At 43.3% G+C, this 21,047-nt stretch overlaps 1 protein-coding gene across 3 annotated transcripts in view; it reads right to left on the reverse strand.

The window, feature by feature from the left end:
- The window catches only part of ST7L (suppression of tumorigenicity 7 like), an 85,063-nt gene that overhangs the window by 21,159 nt on the left and 42,857 nt on the right, over nucleotides 1-21,047 (reverse strand). For all 3 annotated transcript variants that reach the window (XM_030220371.1, XM_030220370.1, XM_030220369.1), the window contains exons 12-14: nucleotides 12,016-12,166; nucleotides 6,021-6,113; nucleotides 1,175-1,314 (exon numbers count right to left, since the gene is read on the reverse strand). In XM_030220371.1, coding sequence (XP_030076231.1) covers nucleotides 1,175-1,314; nucleotides 6,021-6,113; nucleotides 12,016-12,166 — 384 coding nt within the window. The remainder of the gene's footprint in view (nucleotides 1-1,174; nucleotides 1,315-6,020; nucleotides 6,114-12,015; nucleotides 12,167-21,047) is intronic.

A 21,047-nucleotide genomic window follows, 5' to 3' on the forward strand; every position in this document is an offset into this window, starting at 1 on the left:
CATTACGACATAACGGATTGCAATCCTGCAGTGCCCGCAAGGTCCCCCTGCTCCGGAAGGCACATGTGACGGCCCGTCTGAAGTTTGCCAGTGAACACCTGGATGATGCCGAGAGTGATTGGGAGAAGGTGCTGTGGTCAGATGAGACAAAAATTGAGCTCTTTGGCATGAACTCAACTCGCCGTGTTTGGAGGAAGAGAAATGCTGCCTATGACCCAAAGAACACCGTCCCCACTGTCAAGCATGGAGGTGGAAATGTTATGTTTTGGGGATGTTTCTCTGCTAAGGGCACAGGACTACTTCACCGCATCAATGGGAGAATGGATGGGGCCATGTACCGTACAATTCTGAGTGACAACCTCCTTCCCTCCGCCAGGGCCTTAAAAATGGGTCGTGGCTGGGTCTTCCAGCACGACAATGACCCAAAACATACAGCCAAGGCAACAAAGGAGTGGCTCAGGAAGAAGCACATTAGGGTCATGGAGTGGCCTAGCCAGTCACCAGACCTTAATCCCATTGAAAACTTATGGAGGGAGCTGAAGCTGCGAGTTGCCAAGCGACAGCCCAGAACTCTTAATGATTTAGAGATGATCTGCAAAGAGGAGTGGACCAAATTCCTCCTGACATGTGTGCAAACCTCATCATCAACTACAGAAGACGTCTGACCGCTGTGCTTGCCAACAAGGGTTTTGCCACCAAGTATTAGGTCTTGTTTGCCAGAGGGATCAAATACTTATTTCCCTCTGCAGAATGCAAATAAATTCATATACTTTCCACAATGTGATTTTCCGGATTTAATTTGTGATGTGCTATCTCTCACTGTTACCAATAACCTACCCTTCAATTATGGGCTGCTCATGTCTTTGTCAGTGGGCACACTTACAAAATCAGCAAGGGATCAAATACTTATTTCCCCCACTGTAGATGCTTCTTCCTACTGTACCCGAATTTTACTCGCCTTGAGCTACAACAGAAAACAAAAAAAAATGTGCGCGCTAAATCCAGATAAATTCAAATCCCTTCTGTTTTAACAGAACAAATTTGAATTTATTTGGATAAACAGGGCATAAAAATACAACAGTAATTGGCTACGGATTTGATCCCGGAGTTCTCTGGCTTACGTACTCCGATGGCCTCTCTGTATTCGGAGAGGATCCTTGGGGGCTATACTTACAGCTTTCACAACGACGCCCATGAGTTCTGGGAACTGGTGTGTGAGCAAAGCCAGCATTGCTGTAAAGGAACACAACCCAGCCGTGAAATGGATGAAAAATGGTAGTTCCTTTTTGGGGTATACCGAGACCTCATGGAATGCTGTAAGGAAGAAAATCCAAAAAAATAAGCCTATTAGCTTTTCATTCTTCATTAAGTAGAGGAGTGTGGTAGCCGTGTTAGTCCACTCTTAAAGATTATCAATAGAAATCAAACAAAATAAAACATGGAAAAGAAAATAAGATGATACCTTTTTTTATTGGACATAACTTGATTAGCTTTCGAAGGTTGCCCTTCTTCGTCAGATCGGAAATAAGCAAATGTGCTTTTTCCTACTGTACTGCTTTGTCACCCTCCTGTCTCCATGCAGATCTCCCTGTCCCTCATCTACCCGACTCTTCCTGTCTCTCGCCTATCCTGTTAGACTGTCACTAAAATGCTTTGACGTTTCACTTATACAGTGGTGGAAATAAGTATTTGATCCCTTGCTGATTTTGTAAGTTTGCCCACTGACAAAGACATGAGCAGCCCATAATTGAAGGGTAGGTTATTGGTAACAGTGAGAGATAGCACATCACAAATTAAATCCGGAAAATCACATTGTGGAAAGTATATGAATTTATTTGCATTCTGCAGAGGGAAATAAGTATTTGATCCCCCACCAACCAGTAAGAGATCTGGCCCCTACAGACCAGGTAGATGCTCCAAATCAACTCGTTACCTGCATGACAGACAGCTGTCGGCAATGGTCACCTGTATGAAAGACACCTGTCCACAGACTCAGTGAATCAGTCAGACTCTAACCTCTACAAAATGGCCAAGAGCAAGGAGCTGTCTAAGGATGTCAGGGACAAGATCATACACCTGCACAAGGCTGGAATGGGCTACAAAACCATCAGTAAGACGCTGGGCGAGAAGGAGACAACTGTTGGTGCCATAGTAAGAAAATGGAAGAAGTACAAAATGACTGTCAATCGACAAAGATCTGGGGCTCCACGCAAAATCTCACCTCGTGGGGTATCCTTGATCATGAGGAAGGTTAGAAATCAGCCTACAACTACAAGGGGGGAACTTGTCAATGATCTCAAGGCAGCTGGGACCACTGTCACCACGAAAACCATTGGTAACACATTACGACATAACGGATTGCAATCCTGCAGTGCCCGCAAGGTCCCCCTGCTCCGGAAGGCACATGTGACGGCCCGTCTGAAGTTTGCCAGTGAACACCTGGATGATGCCGAGAGTGATTGGGAGAAGGTGCTGTGGTCAGATGAGACAAAAATTGAGCTCTTTGGCATGAACTCAACTCGCCGTGTTTGGAGGAAGAGAAATGCTGCCTATGACCCAAAGAACACCGTCCCCACTGTCAAGCATGGAGGTGGAAATGTTATGTTTTGGGGGTGTTTCTCTGCTAAGGGCACAGGACTACTTCACTGCATCAATGGGAGAATGGATGGGGCCATGTACCGTACAATTCTGAGTGACAACCTCCTTCCCTCCGCCAGGGCCTTAAAAATGGGTCGTGGCTGGGTCTTCCAGCACGACAATGACCCAAAACATACAGCCAAGGCAACAAAGGAGTGGCTCAGGAAGAAGCACATTAGGGTCATGGAGTGGCCTAGCCAGTCACCAGACCTTAATCCCATTGAAAACTTATGGAGGGAGCTGAAGCTACGAGTTGCCAAGCGACAGCCCAGAACTCTTAATGATTTAGAGATGATCTGCAAAGAGGAGTGGACCAAAATTCCTCCTGACATGTGTGCAAACCTCATCATCAACTACAGAAGACGTCTGACCGCTGTGCTTGCCAACAAGGGTCTTGCCACCAAGTATTAGGTCTTGTTTGCCAGAGGGATTAAATACTTATTTCCCTCTGCAGAATGCAAATAAATTCATATACTTTCCACAATGTGATTTTCCGGATTTAATTTGTGATGTGCTATCTCTCACTGTTACCAATAACCTACCCTTCAATTATGGGCTGCTCATGTCTTTGTCAGTGGGCAAACTTACAAAATCAGCAAGGGATCAAATACTTATTTCCACCACTGTATATACTGTCATCTACCAACATTTGCTTATTTCCGATCTGTCGAAGGGCAACCTTCGAAAGCTAATCAAGAAATGTATTAAGTTATGTCCAATAAAAAAGGTATCATCTTATTTTCTTTTCCATGTTTTATTTTGTTTGATTTCTATTGATAACATTCTTCATTAAGTAACTGAATCTATGAGGAACAAGAGAAATGTGCAGCCAAAGGGTCAAATGTGCCTATTACCAGGACAATCACTGTTGCTACAAAATATACAATGACTCTAGGAAGCAGAGCTTCAAAGAAAGTGCATGAAAGTGGAGAAAAACCCTCAGAAACCTGGGACCAACTGTCGCAGGTTTAGAGCGAGGTTACTGATAACAGAAGTAACACACGCCCAGACTCTATCACTGGGTATAAAAAACTCCACAAACTAATTTTTTTAGAATTTTTTCAAATATTTGCTTTAACTAGAAATGTGATTCTTAATTGCTAAACTGTTAAGTTTACAGCATCACTTAACTTAATAGTGAGAATAAGGCACTCTTATCTTAGTGTTCGACGGGGGCCACCTCCGTTTCACCCCAACATCAAGGCTTCATCAGGAACAGAGCGTTAAATCATGATGCTGAAAATAGCTAAACTGAGCACCATACACTACAAAATGGCGTCTAACTTGTACAGAGTACTCTTAAGTTGGTTTGTTACTTGTCCTTCCTCCATATCTGTTACAACTTTTGTCAGAACAAAAATATTTCACTGTAGCAGGCCCTTCACGATGGAAAGCCCTTCCTCTATATTTGCTTTCGGAACGATCTTTTGAGAACTTTAAAACCGGCCAGAAAACATTTATTTTTAAAAATGCTTTCACCAACTAGATTTTATCTTCTTTTTCAGAGACCTACATGCTGGGGGGATGCCTTGGGGGCAAGGAAGGTGGGTCTTCTACTACTACTACTACATCATTTCTATAGTGTTACTAGATGTAGGCAACGCTATACACATTATATGTGCATAATTTCTGTCCCTAAAGGGCTTACAATCTAAGTATTTGTACCTGGGGCAATGGAGGGTTAAGTGACTTGCCCAAGGTCACAAGGAACTGCAGTGGCAATCGAACCAAGATTGCCAGGATCAAAGGCCAGTGCACTAACCATTAGGCCACTCCTCCACCCAACTCTACAGTAACTCTGACTCTCTCTCTCTGTCCTGTCTACAAATGTAGTTCCCATTTAAATTCTTTTTTTCTTTTTAATTATATGCTACAATTGTAAAGTGCTCTGAAAGGTTCCTCGAGGGTGGTATACCAAACATTTCACAAACTTGAAAGTTGTCTTCCTTATTCTTATTTTCTTGCCAGGAGTGTCAGCCACCTCACCATGACCTTCCTCCCCACGTGCCATGCCAAAGGAATTCAAATAACTCTTACTGGCCAAAGAATAAGAGGAGAACCCATGGAGATGGCCATTGGCTAATATGAGCCATTCTCTCTCTCTTCCATGTTTCAGCCCAACAGACTGTGAGGGGGGGGGGGGGGGGGGGGGGATGGGAAGTTTTAACATAACCATTATAACTTCTTCTGATATGGCTGGTAGGACGGAAATAAAGATCACTGCCACTCAAAAAAAACTCTTCTACAGGATCTCAAAACTTCTTTAACAAAAGGCTGTAGACTATAACATATATTGTTAATAAGTCCACTTATAAATCCTCAAAGGTCTTTCTAAAGACCATTTAACCATTTGACCTTCAGATCGATTCCTAGTACCAGAATCATTTAAGACTCCTGAGGCAGGCCTGTGACCGAAACACAGTACTACTACTACTACTATTAAACATTTCTATAGCGCTACTAGACTTACGCAGTGCTGTACAAATTAACATGAAAAGACAGACCCTGCTCAACAGAGCTTACAATCTAAATTGGACAGACAAACAGACAGCTAGGGGGTGGGGAAATTGCAGTGGTAGGGCTGATAAGTGACACACAGTAAGTACTGTGTTGAGTCTGTGAATAAAGTGGTACTTTTGTACATCAGTATCCCGTCTCCCTGGAGTCCATTGGTCCACTTCCCTTTATCTACTGTACAACATTTACAGCTTTAAGGAATGTGCACATACAATAAATTGAAAAAAACAAAAAAAAGATTCAAGAAAGCCCTGGGACATGGGTTCAAAATTGCCCTCTGTCAACTGTGTGTGACCTTGGGCAAGCTCACCAATCTTGTGAAATCACAAGAACTCATGGTATTGGCAAATAACGCACACTGATTCCCAAACATGTGATATTTCCTGATACCATGAGTGACCGGATGATTTTGCAGCTTAACTATGAAAACCAATCTGTTGCAGCATAAGGAAAAGCAAAGAGCAGTGCGGCATGCAAAGAGGCTCATTATCATGCCAACCAGTAATACAGCTTGTAAACCAAACCAAACAAAAATCTTTCTACACTGCACTACTTCAAAACTGCATCTCAAGAGGAATAGCTAATCCTCTCACCAGGTGCCTGGTGATGATCCCCGAGCAACTGACTTAAGAGGCCGTAAGGCCTTGAAAAATGACTGGGCCAGGGGAGGGAGGCAGAGTTCCCTGGTGGACTGTGGGAATAAGGTTTAGTTCTTTGCTTCCCTCCCACCCACCCAGCACATAAATAATGAAAAATTATTAACTCTACTGAAACTTTACCCCCTTTAAAAATCTTCCCCCCTCCCTTTCTCCAAAGACGGGAAGAAGCAGGCGAGTGGCATTTTGGCTTAAGAAAAATGTGCTTACCAGGCAAGAGTTCTCTGTCTGCAGTCTCTGTACAGCTGGGATAGGGGTAAAAAAGATGACCCTTCTCTAATGGATAGGGGATTATTCTGAATGCTAAAATAAAAACAAATATAAAAAGAGAGAGAGAGAAAAAATAAGCTCAAATTAAATATTCCTATTTCATCCTTCCTATGATCATAATCTTAAACCCAAATAGGAATGCAATCTTCAACTTAAAGTAAGAAAATTTTCAAATCTGACAAGGATGGCTTGGGGCAACAGTGTTCCAATACACAAATATTTCTTGTTTTAAAGAGTAGAAAATGTAGCTAAGTACTCAGCACAATGAATCCTAATCTGGTCCAGCAACGAGAGGAAAACAGTGTGTTTCAAGTGAGGTCATCTCCTGTTCCTTAATCATGCCAACACAGTTTTAAATTAAAAAAAAAAAAAACCTTTAATTGATGCTCCTTAATTCCAGGGTTACAGCTCTTTACTCTGAAGCGTTGTCCAGCGCCGGTCTCTGGCACCACCATGACGCCTGCCCTGCTCCGTCTTCCCCTCACATCCTGCACGCTCCTTTGAATGAAATTGAGCATGCTCAGCTTCTCTAAAAAAAAAAAGCGTGCCGGCCGTGAGGGGAAGACGGAGCAGGGCAGACATCGGACAACGGCGTTGTTGGTGGAGGTTGGAGACCATGGGGCCACAGGAAATTATTTTTTTGGAGGGGGCCCAGGTCCTCCGTAGCTACCCCACTGCTCTATCCCTCAAATCTCTCTTTTGGACGCCAAGAACGATATTAGTACAATAGGATAATGTATTTTCACTTTAATTTATTTTTTTGTTACATTTATACCCTGCGCTTTCCCACTCATGGCAGGCTCAATGCGGCTTACATGGGGCAATGGAGGGTTAAGTGACTTGCCCAGAGTCACAAGAAGCTGCCTGTGCCTGAAGTGGGAATCGAGCTCAGTTACTCAGTTCCCCAGGACCAAAGTCCACCACCCTAACCACTAGGCCACTCCTCCACTTTTGCTACTATTTGAGATTCTACATGGCCCTTGCAGATCACCAATGTGGCCGCGCAGGCTTCTGCTTCTGTGAGTCTGACGTCCTGCACAATCTGACGTCCTGCACGTATGTGCAGGACGTCAGACTCACAGAAACAGAAGCCTGCGCAGCCTTCTACATGGAATGTCGCTAGTGGAATAGCAACATTCCATATAGAATCTCCAATAGTAGTAACATTCCATATAGAATCTCCAATAGTAGCAACATTCCAAGTAGAATCTCCAATAGTAGTAACATTCCATATAGAATCTTCAATAGTAGCAACATTCCATGTAGAATCTCCAATAGTATCTATTTTATTTTTGTTACATTTGTACCCTGCGCTTTCCCACTCATGGCAGGCTCAATGCGGCTTACATGGGGCAATGGAGGGTTAAGTGACTTGCCCAGAGTCACAAGGAGCTGCCTGTGCCTGAAGTGGGAATCGAACTCAGTTCCTCAGTTCCCCAGGACCAAAGTCCACCACCCTAACCACTAGGCCACTCCTCCACTGTTGCTACTATTTGAGATTCTGCTATTCCACTAGCAACATTCCATGTAGAATCTCCAATAGTAGTAACATTCCATATAGAATCTCCAATAGTAGCAACATTCCAAGTAGAATCTCCAATAGTAGTAACATTCCATATAGAATCTTCAATAGTAGCAACATTCCATGTAGAATCTCCAATAGTATCTATTTTATTTTTGTTACATTTGTACCCTGCGCTTTCCCACTCATGGCAGGCTCAATGCGGCTTACATGGGGCAATGGAGGGTTAAGTGACTTGCCCAGAGTCACAAGGAGCTGCCTGTGCCTGAAGTGGGAATCAAAGTCAGTTCCTCAGGACCAAAGTCCATCACCCTAACCACTAGGCCACTCCTCCACCCAGAGATCTAACTCCCCCCCCCCCCCCCCCCACTAAACTGACACCACTCAGTGTAGTGCCTTTTCAATAATGGGATTCTTTCTCCTTCTCCAGTATTTTGGCCTCTGTCCTTATCTGCCTTATATCCATGAAATTCCTCTTCTCACCCAAACTGGCAGGTGGAAAAAAAAACAATGGGTTTATTTTTACTTACCTTTTTCTCTGAGCCTTGAAAATGGCAAGGACAAATCAAGATCAAGTATATATATCAAATCTTATGCTAGCAGTTTATCTTGTTGGGCAGACTGGATGGCTTTATCTGTCATCTACTATGTTACTATCCACCTTATAATTGAAAGAGAAAAACGCCTAGCTTTCGACCCAAATCGGGAGATAGACGTTTATCTCACAAAAACGAATAAATCGGTATAATGGAAAGCCGATTTTGGACGTTTTCAACTGCACTCCATCGCGGAAGCGTACAAAGTTGACGGGGGCGTGTCGGAGGCGTGGCGAAGGTGGAACTGGGGCGTGGTTATCGGCCGAGGAGAGATGGGCGCCTTTTGCCGATAATGGAAAAAAAAAAGTATGCATTTGTAGCTAGAATTTAGGGCACTTTTCCTGGACCCTGTTTTTTCACGAATAAGGCCCCAAAAAGTGCCCTAAATGACCAGATTACCACCAGAGGGAATCGGGGATGACCTCCCCTGACTCCCCCAGTGGTCACAAACCCCCTCCCACCACAAAAAATGATGTTTCACAACTTTTTATTTTCACCCTCAAATGTCATACCCACCTCCCTGGCAGCAGTATGCAGGTCCCTGGAGCAGTTTTTAGGGGGTGCAGTGGACTTCAGGCAGGTGGACCCAGGCCCATCCCCCCCTACCTGTTACAATTGTGCTGCTTAATGCTTAGTCGTCCAAACTCCCCAAACCCACTGTACCCACATGCCCCCCTTCACCCCTTAGGGCTATAGTAATGGTGTAGACTTGTGGGCAGTGGGTTTTGAGGGGGATTTGGGGGGGCTCAACACAAAAGGGAAGGGTGCTATGCACCTGGGAGCTCTTTTACCTTTTTTTTTTGTTTTTTGTAAAAGTGCCCCCTAGGGTGCCCGGTTGGTGTCCTGGCATGTGAGGGGGACCAGTGCACTACGAATCCTGGCTCCTCCCACGAACAAATGCCTTGGATTTATTTGTTTTTGAGCTGGGCGCTTTCATTTTCCATTATCGCTGAAAAACAAAAACGCCCAGCTCACAAATTGTCGAATAAAACATGGACGTCTATTTTTTTCGAAAATACGGTTTGGTCCGCCCCTTCACGGACCCGTTCTCGGAGATAAACGCCCATGGAGATAGACGTTTTCGTTCAATTATGCGCCTCTATGTAAATTTTCAAACAAATTCGGTTGCAGATTCGGTGGCAGCCTTCCTCATACTTTTATCTTTCTTCTTTTGACCATGTGCTCATCTTTGTTAAAGAAAGACAAAGGCACAAGATTGGAACTAATGGAAGATATTCTTTTCCCGCGAAATAAATTTTAAAAGACTCCAGGTCAGTGATCTGGCACAAAAATCCCCAGTGCAGCTGGAATGGAAGATTGAACACACTACCTGAATGTAATTCACCTTGGACTACTGAGAAAGACATGGGTTAAAATCCAAGACTGAAAATGAAAAACAGCCATATCCCACCCACTGGCTGCAACCTGGTACTTTTTTTTTTTATACCAGCCTATCTATAATAGCGGTCGAGGATAAGCTGTTTGTTGCTAATAAGTGCTGTATGCACACCAGCCCAGGCACTAGCGTAGGGAGTATAAGGCAGAGTGCAGAAGCAGATTCTACAGCATTAAGTGTGCACTCTCTGCATTGCGGGGGAAGGAAGAAGGCTCTGTCCTCTGTGGGTCATGCTGGAGAAGCCAGGGATGAAGGCGGCCTGTCTTCACCAGCATCAGCACCAGAGAATGACTGCTGGGCATGAAGTAGCGACCGGAACTCCCGGGTATGTGAGGTGGGGGGGGGGGGGGGGGGGGGGGAGAGCACACCATTGTGAACAGGGAGGGAGGGAGGGAGAAGAGGTGGCTTGAGAGAGATTATTATTATTATTATTATTAGCATTTGTATAGCGCTACCAGACGTACGCAGCGCTGAACACCTGACACAAAGAGACAGTCCCTGCTCAATAGAGCTTACAATCTAAAATAATACAGACAGACAAGACAATTAAGGGCGAGGGAAGTACTGGGTGAGAAGGAACAAGGGGAGGGCAATTGAGTAGGATCACAAGTGTTGTGCTTGTGTCTGGGCTGATGGGGAACATGTTCAGGGGAGACTTGGAGAGCTGACTTAGCAGAAACAAGGAGTTTACAGGCTCTTCTGGTGAAAACCAAATTTGTTTTTACATTTCTGACCAAGAAAAAGCAATGTAGTTTGTGTTTCAGTGCTGCTGAATGCACAGACAATATACATATTTTTTTTTACTGTGCTTTTGAGAGTTTCACAAAATGAGGCCTGATGAAGGGTGTGAGACTCTCAAAAGATAATTGAACAATATATTGTTAATTCAGTAAAACGCTCTCTATATCCATTTGTCCAGGAAAGGTAAGCAAACATTTTAATGAAATATTCAAATAGGGTAATACCTACATATACTACTACTTATTTCTACAGAGCTACTAGATGTACACAGCGTTGTACACTGCACATGAAGAGACAGTCCCTGCTCCACAGAGCTTACAATCTAATTAGGACAAACAGGACATATAAGGGATAAGGGAATTACTACAAGTGGGAATGATAAAACAGACATGGCTGTTGAACAAGTGGATAGGAGTTAGGAGTTAAAAGCAGCACCAAAAAGGTGGGCTCTTAGCCTAGATTTGAAGATGGCCAGAGATGGAGCTTGACGTACTGGCTCAGGAAGTCTATTTCAGGCATAAGGTGCAGCAAGATAAAAGGAACGGAGTCTGGAGTTAGCAGTCCTTTGCAGGTGCTGCTCATATTTAGTAACATAGTAGATGACAGCAGAAAAAGACCTGCACGGTCCATCCAGTCTGCCCAACAAGACAACTCATGTGTGCTACTTTTGTGTATACCCTACTTTGATTTGTACCTGTGCTCTTCAGGGCACAGACCGTATAAGTCTGCCCAGCACTAGCCCCGCCTCCCAACCACCGGCTCTGGCATAGACCGTATAAGTCTGCCCAGCACTATCCCCGCCTCCCAACCACCAGCTCTGGCACAGACCGTATAACTCTGCCCAGCACTATCCCCGCCTCCCAACCACCAGCCCCGCCTCCCAACCACCAGCTCTGGCACAGACCGTATAAGTCTGCCCCGCACTATCCCGTCTCCTTTGTAAGCGTTTTTACGCTGAATATACATATTTTATACTCTTCTATCCGTGTTTTTTTTTGTTCTTGTTTAAGTATGCCGCACCCTCCTGAAACAAATCTTATGAAGCTACTCTGACACTAGAGAAAAGTGTGATTCTCAGAATGACTGGCATTGCCACAAGATTACGTTTAAAGTTATGGAAAACTATATATGAACGATGAAAATTACTTTGCCAAAAAATTACAAAAAAAAAAAAAGCCCCAATAAAATCTCTTAGTTTACATGACACCTCATTTCCTTCAATTACAAAAATTTGCACACGGCTGCGTCACTATTTCTAATGCGGGCTTCTCCATAATAGCTATAATTATTAAACATTAGTAACGTATTTTTCCCTATAGGAAAGTAGGCAAGAAATGGTAACCACAGCACTAGCCAATGGAACAGCAGATTTACAAATACTCAATGACACCACAATGTGGTGTGACCTTATTGGCATTTCCTTATAGGAAGTTAAAAAAAAAATAAAAAACGAGCAGCGACTCTACCTACGTGTCAAGAAGTGTTAAGGGCACAAGATGCGAGTCAGTAAACAAAAATTTGAACAAAGCTGGATGACCACTTCAAAAGTTACCCCCCCCCCCCCCCCCCGGTATGGTTATGGAACATTTACATTCAGGTCCCAATGCTAGCAATGCCACCTGAACCTTCAGGGAACCAAGATCAATTTCTGTACAGGAAACTGGGCTAAAAATTACTTACTGCCTTCCCAGGTACAATATAAGAGATTCAGGGCTCCCTCAACTCTCTTCCAGTGCTGCAAATGGAAGAAGACATAGGCCACTGCCTCACTGTCCCCTCGCTTCAGGATGTGCTCCGGTGGAAGGATCAAGCTTTTCATTTCTAGTAAATACTGCACAAGGAACATGGGAATTTAAAAAAAAAAAAAAAAAAGAGAAAGTGAAGAAAACATATAAGTAGTACATTTCTGTTTCACACACTCATGCTGTATGGTTATGGCACATTTACATTCAAAATGGCCGAGACTTCCAATGGCGGACTCGCGAGACTTCTGCTGAAGTCTTGGAGGCCGCCCTTGTAAGTATCGGCGGCCATTTTGAACAGCGATCTGGCAGTGGGGGAGCGCCAGCAGCGGGCAGGCAGGACCGGGGATCTTTCCTGCCTGCCCCGAAGAATTGGTTACACAACCTGGGTGGATGAAGGAGGGGCAGGTGAGAGCGCAGGGTCATTGGACATGGGTGGCTGCATGAGGGGCAGGGGGAGCGGAGGGTCGCAGGACATGGGTGGCTGGAGGGGGGGGGGGCAGGGGAGAGGAGGGTCGTTGTTTGATGCGCCGCTCCCTGCCACTTGCTCCGCGTATTTCCCTACTCCTCCCCCTGCCTGGGAATCAGCTGTGAGTGACGTCAGCCTGGCTACGGAGCCTAGCCCAGCAACTCCGAAGGAGCCACGGACACAGGCAGACACATCAGAACATTGGTGGTGAGAATTATTATATAGGATGCCTATTATATCTCTTGATAATGATCAGTTTCTTTATATGTTATCTGCATAGAACCACAAGGTTATTGCTGAATACAAGACATTAATCTAGACAGTTGTAATATCGTATACATTGGCTGTAAAAATCATTGTTCTTGAACCTTCAGACGGTGCTCCCAAAGTTTGACAGGCCATCTCCGCTGCTGGTAAGGCTGCACTGACTACCTGTTGAGGCCCAATCGTTTTTTTAAGTTATGTACGTTTGTTGTATGCAAGGACTTATTCAACTGTCTGATAGGAATTCTCATTTTCAGCCTAAGAACTTCATCATTCTCTCTTTTCACAGTTGTAGTAATATTGTTTATAATCTTCACATTCAGCCAATTTTTATTTGGACTCACATTGGTGGAATATTCTGCCACCAGAATTAGGCTTCTGGGATCTTATCGACCGTTTTAAAAAGCACTAAAATCTTTTTTTTTTTTTTTTTTTTACTCAGGAGATTTTTGGATTCATAATATGACCTGCTTTTCCTTTTGGCCTTCTTTAATTTTATTGTGCTTATTTAGCTCTTTACAAATTGTGAGCCACATTGAACTTTACAGCTAATGTGGGATAGAAATGGTAGTGTAATAATATGTGCAGGTACTTATTTTGTACTTATGGCAACAGAGGGTTAAATGACTTGCTCAGAGTCACAAGGACAACATCTGCAGAGGTATGGTAACAGGTATGGTCACTTTATTAGAACACTACTGCTTCTACTTATCAATTCTATAGTGCTACCGGAAGTACGCAGCGCTTCACATCCCTGCTCAATAGAGCTTACAATCTAATTATGACAGACAGACAGAACATACCCTGTTTCCCCGAAAGTAAGACATCCCCCGAAAATAAGATCTAGTAGAGGTTTTCCTGAATTGGTAGATATAAGGCCTCCCCCGAAAGTAAGACCTAGCAAATTTTTGTTTGAAAGCAGGGCCGCTGAGAGCCGGACAAGGCCGCCCCCGGGCCGCCCCCCCCCCCCCACCCGAGGTCGCCGGGCCCCCCCCTCCATCCACCCTCCGTCGCTCCCGGAACTAACCTTAAACGCCTCCTTTCACCTTCGCAGCAAGCAGCAGCAGGGCAGATCTCTCCTTCCTTCCGTGCCCCGCCCTCACGGACGTTACGTCAGGCAAGGGCGGGACACGGAAGGAAGGAGTGGCCTGCCCTGCTGCTGCTTGCTGCGAAGGTGAAAGGAGGCGTTTAAGGTTAGTTCCGGGAGCGACAGAGGGCGGGCAGGCCAACCCCGATGTTTCCCCGAAAAATAAGACAGCACCTGAAAATAAGACCTAGCGCATTTTGGGGGGCAAAAATTAATATAAGACAGTGTCTTATTTTCGGGGAAACACGGTATCAGGGATAGGGGACAGTTGAAGGTTTAGGTTTAGGAGTTAAAAGCAACACAGCCCGATACAGCCATATTTCGGCTTACACCTGCATCAGGGGTATACATGGACATCCACATTTCCAATGGTCAGAGATTTAATTTGAAGTGTATGTTTATTTATTTGTATTTTATTCATTGAATACATTTATAGCCCATCTAAGCGGAGTACAATAAAACACTCATAAAATAACACATAAAACATTATAATAAAACATGGCAACGAAACATACAAACACCCAAAGGCCCCCCCAAAAATCCTAAAAACCTTCTCCTCCAGAAAATGCTTTACAAAACAACCAGGTTTTCAACTGCTCCTTAAACTGGACGGGAATTCCACAAACAAGGGCCAGCGACCACAAAAACTTGATTGCAATAAATCCAAAATCTTGAGACCGCAGCACCCTTGTAGGACGACAGGCGTGCAAACACTGCACCAAAGCCAACGGAGCAGCATCCCTGGCGTGCCAACAACACAAGCTTAAACTCGATACGCTGCTCCACAGGTAACCAATGCAATATCTTCAACTGAGGCTTAATGTGAACCATCTGACTCATTAGAAGCCATGCTACAGAGTTCTCTGTGCCACCTATAAAGCCCACAGCGTGCAGTGGGAGAGACCACAAAACAGAGCATTACGATAATCAAAATGAGGTAGCACATAACTCTACAGCACAGTACAAAAAGAAATTCCGAAGCCGAGACACCAATCGCAATTTGAAAAAAAAAAAAAAAGTCTTAACCACCATAGATACTTGCTGCTTAAGCGACAACCTCATATCCAGAAGTACTCCCAAGCTACGTGTGAAGAGACCACTGGAACAAAAACAGAATCCAAGATGAACCCTGTAACTGGACATGACTCACCCACTCGGGAAAGCCATAACATTTGCGGTTTTTGCCACATTGAGAAATAACCCGTTCTCACACATCCACAACTGCACTTTCTGAAAGTAAATCTCTACCAAATCAACAGTAACCTTCACTGTAGGAGGAACAGCAAAGAAAAATTGCAAATCATCTGCGTAAAGACGATAGACCTCTCCAATTTTATCTATTTCTATTCTATTTATTGTGTATATTTTAAAGGATCAACATAGGCGAACTCCCAACAGTTCCTGTAATTCCATCCTTGCTTTGTCCAACAGAGATTACCATGGATAACATCTGGAATGCAGTGGACTCTGCTCAAGGGTTGTCTCTTAGATAGAAATAAAACAGAATATGGACTCCTCCAGGCATCCTATGAGAGACCAAACTGCTCTACAGAACCCTGGGTACTCTCCAAACCAACCTAGCTCAACTGAGCGACCAGTACTTCAACTGGGCCTAGGATCACACTAGATTACGTTTACTACTACTACTACTACTACTTAACATTTCTAGAGCGCTACTAGGGTTACGCAGCGCTGTACAATTTAACAAAGAGAGACAGTCCCTGCTCAAAGAGCTTACAATCTAAAGGACAAGTGAACAGTCGGTCCGATCGGGGCAGTCAAATTGGGGCAGTCTGGATTTACTGAACGGTAAGAGTTAGGTGCCGAACGCAGCATTGAAGAGGTGGGCTTTAAGCAAAGACTTGAAGATGGGCAGGGAGGGGGCTTGGCGTAAGGGTTCAGGAAGGTTGTTCCAAGCATAGGGTGAGGCGAGGCAGAATGAGCGGAGCCTGGAGTTGGCGGTGGTGGAGAAGGGTACTGAGAGGAGGGATTTAGAGTCCAGGGCAGGTTTCACAAGTGTTTGCTCTGTCTCCATCTGCTGGCTGAGAGACATAACCCACTCATTTCTTCTGGATTAGTTGGGTGGACAAAAAGAAATGTTTAATTTTTATGGGAGGGAAGGGAGAAGGGGGCTACCTAAATTACTCCCCAACTCTGCTGCGATGTTTCCCATTAAAAAGGAAAGATCCTTCTTATCTTGTACGGTTCATTCTTATGATTTAATTCTCAATAAAAATACATACCTTCCCCCATCACTAGCACACCAAAGAAGTCTAAAACCCAAAATGCCTTAAAAGAAATGCTTTATTCCAATGTTGGCAACGATCAAAACAGGCAATAAATTTATTTTCCCCTTTATATAAATCTAAAAAAAAAAAAAAAACCACCCTTCTCCGCTGTAAAGTTTATAAACATCTCCTCCCCCACCCCAAAGTTCCTGCCTATAAGACTGACTTCAGAATATATTATATGTCCCATTCAATACTATCTTTTTTTAAACCCCCTTTGGTTTATCTTGTGCTCTGCTTTCCGTCTCCTCTTCTCATTCCTCTCAAAGTATAGGAATGAAACCATTTGCAGGTTTATTTCAGCAGAGGTCACAATCTATGAAATTACTTATTAATTCAGTTTAGGGTCTTAACGTTTCCCATTCAGGTTCTTCAAGGAATGCAGCTGAAGCTATGCCCTAAGTCTAGTAAAGACATTTGCTGCCTGGCTGAGTTCTAAGCTCAGTGCTTAAAGCCTACACACCAAGGGATAGGCTCGTTAATCCCTTTTAATCTTCTCTTGCTGTATTCTATTAGCACTTTTTTAAAACACAGCAGAGATCACCCACACAAGGGTCCGCTGTGGGAAAATGGTCTCAAATATCTGACCTCTGACATGACTTCAGCTGTTCTGCAGTTGAAAATGAGTTTTTAGACCAGCGGGAAAGAGGTTCCTTCCTTACAGGTGAATGGCGAACTGCTCAGCTATGAACCTGCGTAGACTTTGACAATGAAAAGTCCTTCTGTGAACTGAGACCTTAAGGTTGGTTGCTTTCTCTTCAATATTTCAAACATACTATGTATATTTATTTATTTATTTATTGCATTTGTATCCCACATTTTCCCACCTATTTGTGGGCTCAGTGTGGCTTACAATACATTGTGAATGATGGAAATACAATTTGTTGCAGTACGATTATGGGTTACATTGTGAAGAGTTATGGAAGACAAAGTCAGAATATCATTTAGGAATAGAACAATGGAATATGACAATAAGGAATTGATAGGGCGATAAAACAATAGCAAGAGAACATTAGGGTAAAACCATTTTATCTGTGGGTAGAGTTTTGAGTGTGGTGAAAATACGGGAAGAGAACTCAGAAGAGAGTGTATTGATGCATTTCTATTAGTGTGTATGGACTTCATGTGTTTTGATCCTTGCAATAAATTTTCTCAAAGAGATGAGTCTTCAATAGTTTGCGGAAGTCGGTTAGTTCGTAGATCGTTTTCAGGTTGCGTGGTAGTGTATTCCAGAATTGCATGCTCATATAAGAGAAGGTTGATGCGTGCAGTACTTTGTATTTTATGCTTTTGCACTTAGGGAAGTGAAGATTGAGGAAAGTTCGGGATGATCTTTTATATGGCTCAAAATATTGCTTTTATTCATAATTTATACACTCATAAGAATATAAGCATTGCCATACTGGGACAAACCGAAGGTCTATCAAGCCTTCCATAGCAAACAGGATGCTAAGAATTATTAGACCAATAGTACTATAATGCCTCTGTATTGCTCCATGCTGCACCTCAACTTGAGTATTGAACTCAGTTCTGGCTGCCGTATCTCAAAGAAGATACAGAGGAAATAGAAAAGGTTCAAAGAGAAACCAAAACGATAAAGAGGATGGAACGCCTCTCATATAAGGAAAGGCTAAAAAGGTTAGGGCTCTTAAGCTTGGAAAAAAGAGACAGCTCAGGGGAGATATAGCTGAGGTCTACAAAATCCTGAGTGGTGTTGAATGAGAAGAAGTAAATCAATTTTTCACTCTTTCAAAAAGGTACAAAGACTAGAGGACATTAAGTTACATGGAAATACTTTCAAAACAAATAGGAGGAAATATTTTTTCTATCAACGAATAGTTAAACTCTGGAACTCATTGTCGGAGGATGTAGTAACAGTGATTAGCGAATCTGGGTAAAAAAAAAAGGAGTGGACAAGTTCCTGGAGGAAAAGTACATAGTCTGTTATTGACATGGACATGAGGGAAGCCACTTCTTGCCCTGGACTTGGTATCATTTAATATTGCTACTATTTGGGTTTCTGCTAGATGGACCATTGGTCTGACCCAGTATGGCAATTCATATCTTGTTATGTTAAGCCTAGAATCCTGTTTCCAGCAGTGGCCAATCCAGGTGTCACAAGCACCTGACAAGATCCTAAAACAGCAAAACAGATTTTATGCTGCTTATCCTAGAAATAAGCAGTGGGTTTTTCCAAGTCTATCTTAATAATGGCTTATGGACTTTTCTTTTGGGAAAGTATTCAAACCTTTTTAAACCCTGCTAAGCTAACTGCTTTTACCACATTCTCTGGCAACAAATTCCAGAATTTAATTACATGTTGAGTGAAGAAATATTTTCTTTGGTTTGTTTTAAATTTATTATTTAGTAGCTTCATTGCATGCTCCCTAGTCCTTTTTGGAAAAAGTAAACAAATGATTCACAAGTATTTCACTCAATGGAGACAGAGCAATGGAATACACAGCCAAAGTTATGCTTTACTTTGATTCAAAATTCTTGGACTACCACTGTCAAATTATGTCAGCACCAAAATCAGTAAACTCAGCATCCTGTCTGCGGATCTCAAGGTGAAGAAACAATGTGACAAGGCGGTGGCCGCAGCCAGAAGGATGCTAGGCTGCACAGAGAGGGATATAATCAACAGAAGAAAGGAGGGGGTTCATGCCCCTGTACAAATCAGTGGTGAGGCCCCACTTGGAGTATTGTGTCAGTTTTGGAGGCCGTATCTTGCTAAGGAATAAAAAGATGAAGCAGTTCAAAGGAAAGCGACAAAAATGGTATGAGGTTTGCGTAGCAAGACGTATGAGGAGACTTGATGACCTGAACATGTATACTATGAAGGAAAGGAATAACAGGAGTGATATGTTATAGATGTTCAAATATTTGAAAGGTATTAATCCACAAACAAACCTTTTCCAAAGACAGGAAGGTGACAGAACTAGAGGACATGAACTGAAGTTGAAAGGGGGCCGACTCAGTTATGTCAGGAAGTATTTTTTTTTTTTTTTTTTAACCGATACCTGGAATGCCCTCCTGCGGGAGGTGGTGGAGATGAAAACGGTAATGGAATTCAAAAATGTGTGGGATAAACACAAAGGAATCCTGTTTAGAAGGAATGGATCCAAAGAAGCTTAGCAGAGATTAGGTGGCAACACCAGTAATTGGGAAACAAAGCCAGTGCTGGGCAGACTACTACAGTCTGTGCCCTGATCGTGGCTGAATAGATCTGGATGGGTTGGAGCGAAGCACTTCAGGGGCTTCGATAACAACTTCTGAAGTTTTAGGAACAAGGACCGTGCCAAGCAGACTTCTGCGGTCTATGCCCTGAAAATGGCAAGGACAAATCAAGATCAGGTATACATATGAGGTATCACATCATACCTTATGTAATGAGTTTATCTTGTTGAGCAGACCGGATGGACCGTACAGGTCTTTATCTGCCATCATCTACTATGTTATTATCCTGAGCACACTACATCACAGTAATGGAGGGCAATCAAGGTCATTAATAGGTAAGATCAGAAGACACATTCCCAGCATGTCTCATGCACACAATTCATTTTCAGAAGAAAACGCTTTCTTTAAAACACACAGAGGTCCACATCCAATTAGGTTTTGGAATTAGCTGGACAAACCCTGATGACTGAAAAAAACTTCCCCCTCTGCTAAATTTGGTCCAGACAAAGGGGTTGCCCAGATACAATTTATCTGGCAAAAGAAACAGGCAGCACTGCAGGTACAGTTTTCCCTTTGGCTAGCCAGTGCCAATGTGTAGGTCTAGCCAGCCAAAGTCATCCGAGTAACTCAGGCTGAAGTAGACATTTGCCAAAATATAGCCTGTGTGGGGTCTCCTAATACCGATTGCTCTTCACACAGATTCCTGAGGCTCATGTCCTCTCTTTGTGTTGCATTCTAAAATTAATTGGACAACTCCGTCTGGTCAGCTTTAGATTAGATATTCAGCCCAAGTGGATTCAGCTGAACATCTGCACAACGTTAACCGAAGTTGTGCAGTTAGCTCTACATGGGTATGGCTAGCTGAACATGAGCTTCAGTTATTTCCTAAACAGCAGAAAATATACTTGCACTGCCCAACGCCTCTCTAACTTAGAAACCTACTTTGCATGCAAAGTGCACGTAACACAAAACAGAAACTTCTGAGCAGCACAGCCTCAAGATTAAGCTAATATTCATTCAGCCAAGGGGGTATCTATAGCACGCTGAACAATGAGCTTTTCTTGAATCTGGAGCACAGAGATCCCCTTTTAAAGGGTATGAAGTAATAAGCGCCATTTTGCAATCTTCTTAACCCCACCCAAAACCAAAAGCTAAACAGAATTTGTCTGCAACAGTACGACACTGACATGTCCTGCTTTTGATCGGTCACGCAGGAAGGTGGAAATTCTTCCCAGCAAGTAGCTCGATTAGGGGGTGGGGGGTGGGACGGACAAAATTATAACATTTGACAGGCAGGAAGTGTGCACAGCAGACCGACAGACAACGTTCTGGCAGTGTCATGCTCGCTGTAGTCCTTTGCTCGAGGCTGCTTACCTGAGCCCAGTGTTAAACTATTCGATTTCATGGGTACAGCAGCAAACAACTTTAAAGGAAACCCACAAATGTTTTATTAGAGCAATTTGGAAAGCCAGCATTAATATTTCAGAAAGAAATGTTCAGATTTTCTAGGGTTATTTTGGAAGGAGGTGGAACTTCAAGACCAACATCAGCAGCATCGATGTTTTTTCACAAGAGAATTCAGTTTTGCATAAAATATGAACCAATCTGCGTTCAATATAACTTCTTTTTTTCCCCCCCAATCAAACACTACATATAAGCACACATTTTATCGCACGACCTCACTA

Source organism: Microcaecilia unicolor, chromosome 12 (genome assembly GCF_901765095.1).
Source record: "Microcaecilia unicolor chromosome 12, aMicUni1.1, whole genome shotgun sequence".
NCBI lineage: Eukaryota > Metazoa > Chordata > Amphibia > Gymnophiona > Siphonopidae > Microcaecilia > Microcaecilia unicolor.